At 40.4% G+C, this 3,280-nt stretch overlaps 1 protein-coding gene across 2 annotated transcripts; it reads right to left on the bottom strand.

Annotated features, from left to right (window-relative positions):
• Window positions 1-325: 325 nt before the first annotated feature.
• LOC123502185 (adhesive plaque matrix protein-like) lies at window positions 326-1,308 on the bottom strand. Of its 2 annotated transcripts, none has more exons than XM_045251420.1 (3): window positions 1,260-1,308; window positions 954-1,142; window positions 326-838 (listed from the first exon to the last, which is right to left on the bottom strand). In XM_045251420.1, exons 1-3 carry the CDS (start codon window positions 1,269-1,271, stop codon window positions 449-451), a joined length of 591 nt encoding a protein of 196 aa, XP_045107355.1. In that variant the 5' UTR covers window positions 1,272-1,308; the 3' UTR covers window positions 326-448. The 2 variants fall into 2 exon arrangements, with proteins under 2 accessions (XP_045107355.1, XP_045107354.1); XM_045251419.1 differs by having other exon boundaries at window positions 1,230-1,283.
• Between the last annotated feature and the right edge of the window lie 1,972 nt (window positions 1,309-3,280).

The following is a 3,280-nucleotide window of genomic DNA, read 5'->3' as shown; positions in this document are numbered from 1 at the left end:
ATATATATATATATATATATATATATATATATATATATATATATATATATATATATATATATATATATATATATATATATATATATATATATATATATATATATATATATATATATATATATATATATATATATATATATATATATATATATATATATATATATATATATATATATATATATATATATATATATATATATATATATATATATATATATATATATATATATATATATATATATATATATATATATATATATATATATATATATATGATGATGGAAACTCTGAGCTCGTTCAAGAGGGGATATTGAATGTTTCTACATTGACAATATTTTTATTATAAATCATGAACACAGGTTGCTACGTGAGCATTATAAGCGTAGGGAAGAGGAGGCGCCGCTATGCGTGGCGGCGCTACTGGCAGGTTGCAGCTGGCGGCGACAGGCTAGTAATAAGGCCTTGGCTCATATGACCTGTGTTCATGGGAGTCTGGCTTGTATGAAGGTCTTGGCCTGTATGGCTTGTATGGGTCATGTTCATATGAGCCAGGCTTGTATGGGTCATCTTCGTATGAGTCAGGCTTGTATGGGTCACCTTTGTAGGAGCCATGGCCGTGGCCGCCCTTGTGATGCTTGTCTTTCTTCACGGGGGTGTAGGTGACCGTGGCTTTGTAGCCTTTCTTGCCGTCTACGATGTAATGCACCTCCTGTCTGCGATAGTCAGGCAGCACCACATCGTACCAGCCCTTGGTGACGTACCCTTTGCGCTCCTCCCAGTGGCCGAAGTCGTTGTAGTATTTGTCCTTCACTCTGTAGTGGAAGTTGTAGTCCGGTTTCTGATGAAGAGAGATAAGGAGAGAGAGGTGAGTGAGACGCGACAACAGACGGAGGCTATGGAGGAAGATATGGCGGTGAAGAGGAGGCAACAGTGAGGTTGATGGGGCAGGTTACCTTGTTATGTGAGTCGTGGTAGGAGGAACCTCCGTGGTGACCTTTATCGTCGTAGGGATCATCATCGTAGCGGTCATCATCGTATGGATCGTGATCGTAGCGGTCTTTGTCGTAGGGATCAGGATCGTAGTGCTCGCGTGAGACTTTTTCAGCTAAGGAAACAGCGGCCAAGGTTGCCAGCAGCAGGATCTGGAAAGGAGGAATATCTCGGTATTATATAGGATATTAACTGGTGTCACTGCACTGGTGCATCATGTGTTGCATGAATGTACTGACGGATTTAGTAAGAAGAGCAGGAGCAAGTACTTTGTAAGTCATGTTGTGAGTGTGCACAGAAGATGACTGGTGAAGGAGACGGCTGCTTGCCTCTTATATACCATGGCTGTCCATGGCGCGTAGGCAGTCTCAGAAAGTGAGATGAGAACCGTCCAGTTTTTTTTCGTGGTACTGGTTGTAACATTAACCTGTTAACCTGCAGCAGGTAATGTTGGAGTCAAAAGTATGATGACAGATGTCTCTTTCCTCCTACCATTTCTAAAATGACGCTAATTACCCTTAAACGGTGGCTCGTGTTGGCAAGTACAACCTTATTGCTCGAATCATCTTGATGGCGGGATCCGTGAATGTTATCTTCTCGCTGCAAAGGTTGTGGTGCTCGTATTTGTGAAAATCATGAAGCAGCTGCACGCCTGGCATTACTGCGTTATGTTTTATAGGAATGGACGGGACTCTAAAGGTTGTGGGCGAAATAACAGCTCGGCCATCATGGGAGGGAGTGAGGAGACAGCGGCGCGATACTAAGCTGAGCGGTGGGACTGCTCCACAACTAGCAGAGTGAGGGGCGAGACCGCGGCACGACCAGCTGTGTGGGGGGCGGGAGAGCGGCACTACCAGCAGTGGGGGAGGGGGGCCAGGACAGCCGGCAAGACTTCATTCACAAAATCTTTGAAGGGAACGTTGCTGGCCATCCTTGTGCTATTGATCTTGACGTGAACGTCATTATTCTATTTATGAAGTGCAGTTATATACAGTATATTTGATAATTATGCAAATATTTTAATAGTTGAGGTTTCTTAATTTTCATTTTTAATTAGCTTAAAGGTGAACTCAGCATATGAATGGCTTTAGTATTATACTGAAAGACAAAAAAAAAAAAATATGCCTAGGAAATGTAACATAATTATATACAAGAATATTTTAAATCCATTGCTAACATTCGCATCAGAATATTGATTACTGAGTACTCAAGCCTTGTCCAAATACAGGTCTTAAGATTAATAAGAGTTACAAGAAGAGTGTGTATGAGAAATGATAGGATATGAGAGGAAAGTGATGTTGCAGCATTGCTGGAGGAGATGGACGAATCCAAACTTAGATGTAATGGGCATGTTAAAAGAATGCTGTTTGTGTTGCAGGTGCGTCACTTCCTCATTTATAACTTATCATCTGTGATGGATGGGGTATTTTTGGCGCAGAGGTTGTAATGCAGGTGTTTTTTGGAGTGTGTGGTGTATTCGCATACCCAGTGATCGATTTGAATGTCTTTTTACTGTGATACGAAATGTTTCATTTTGATTGTGTCGCTAACATGTCGCCATATGGTTAGTGCCTATTATAATAAGAATTGAGTTTCTACGAAAATGTCATTATTGTCTTGGCTTCGTGATAATTTTTGATTTGTTACTTTGACTAGAGATATAACTTCTTCAAGGAATCATTTGTTGGAGTGCAGTGTCGGCATCACCACTCTTTTGCACACCTTGTTGATGAAAGAATGCATATGTGAACATCTTAATGCTTTTGGTTTTGTATTATTGACATATCATGATATGCATTGCAGTTTTGCATCCAACGGACTGAGACAGAAGAAGCTTGGTGGAGACCTCCGGTGCTGTCCTTCAAGAGATCAGTATCAACTATTTTTTGACTCTAGAGGACATGTGATTTGCATTAGTATCAAGTTGTATGCCTCATCCATTCCTTATGAAAGATTACCCTGAGAAAAGGGAGTTATTAGGATTACACTGACTGAAATACAAGAGGTGATGGAACAACGAGCACAACTGTGAGCCTGGTGTAAGTGGTGCGTACTACATAGACTCTAAAGTAATATTCTAAATTACCTTAGAACTCTATAAGTGCACGTTCCGTTGTGGGGACAAAAGCGTCATGAGCATTATACTCTGCAGGGTGCAGAAGGTTACTGTGCAGGTGGTGGTGATGTAGGGAGCGAAAATAAGAACAAAAAAGAACAAAAAAATATGATGGAAACTGGAAGAAAGCAATAGGTCTGTATGTAACACTTCCTGTAGAAAGGATCCACCTAC

This window comes from Portunus trituberculatus, chromosome 10 (genome assembly GCF_017591435.1).
Source record: "Portunus trituberculatus isolate SZX2019 chromosome 10, ASM1759143v1, whole genome shotgun sequence".
NCBI lineage: Eukaryota > Metazoa > Arthropoda > Malacostraca > Decapoda > Portunidae > Portunus > Portunus trituberculatus.
This window is presented reverse-complemented; position numbering and strand designations above follow the sequence as displayed.

Bases quoted from the DNA above. Each gene is read 5' to 3' on its own strand.
- LOC123502185 (XM_045251419.1), bottom strand. From the start codon at position 1,271: ATGACTTACAAAGTACTTGCTCCTGCTCTTCTTACTAAATCC. The intron at 1,143-1,229 runs GTCAGTACATTC...CCTCCTTTCCAG, and splicing joins CTGCTCTTCTTACTAAATCC to ATCCTGCTGCTGGCAACCTT. The intron at 839-953 runs GTAACCTGCCCC...TCTCTTCATCAG, and splicing joins ACCACGACTCACATAACAAG to AAACCGGACTACAACTTCCA.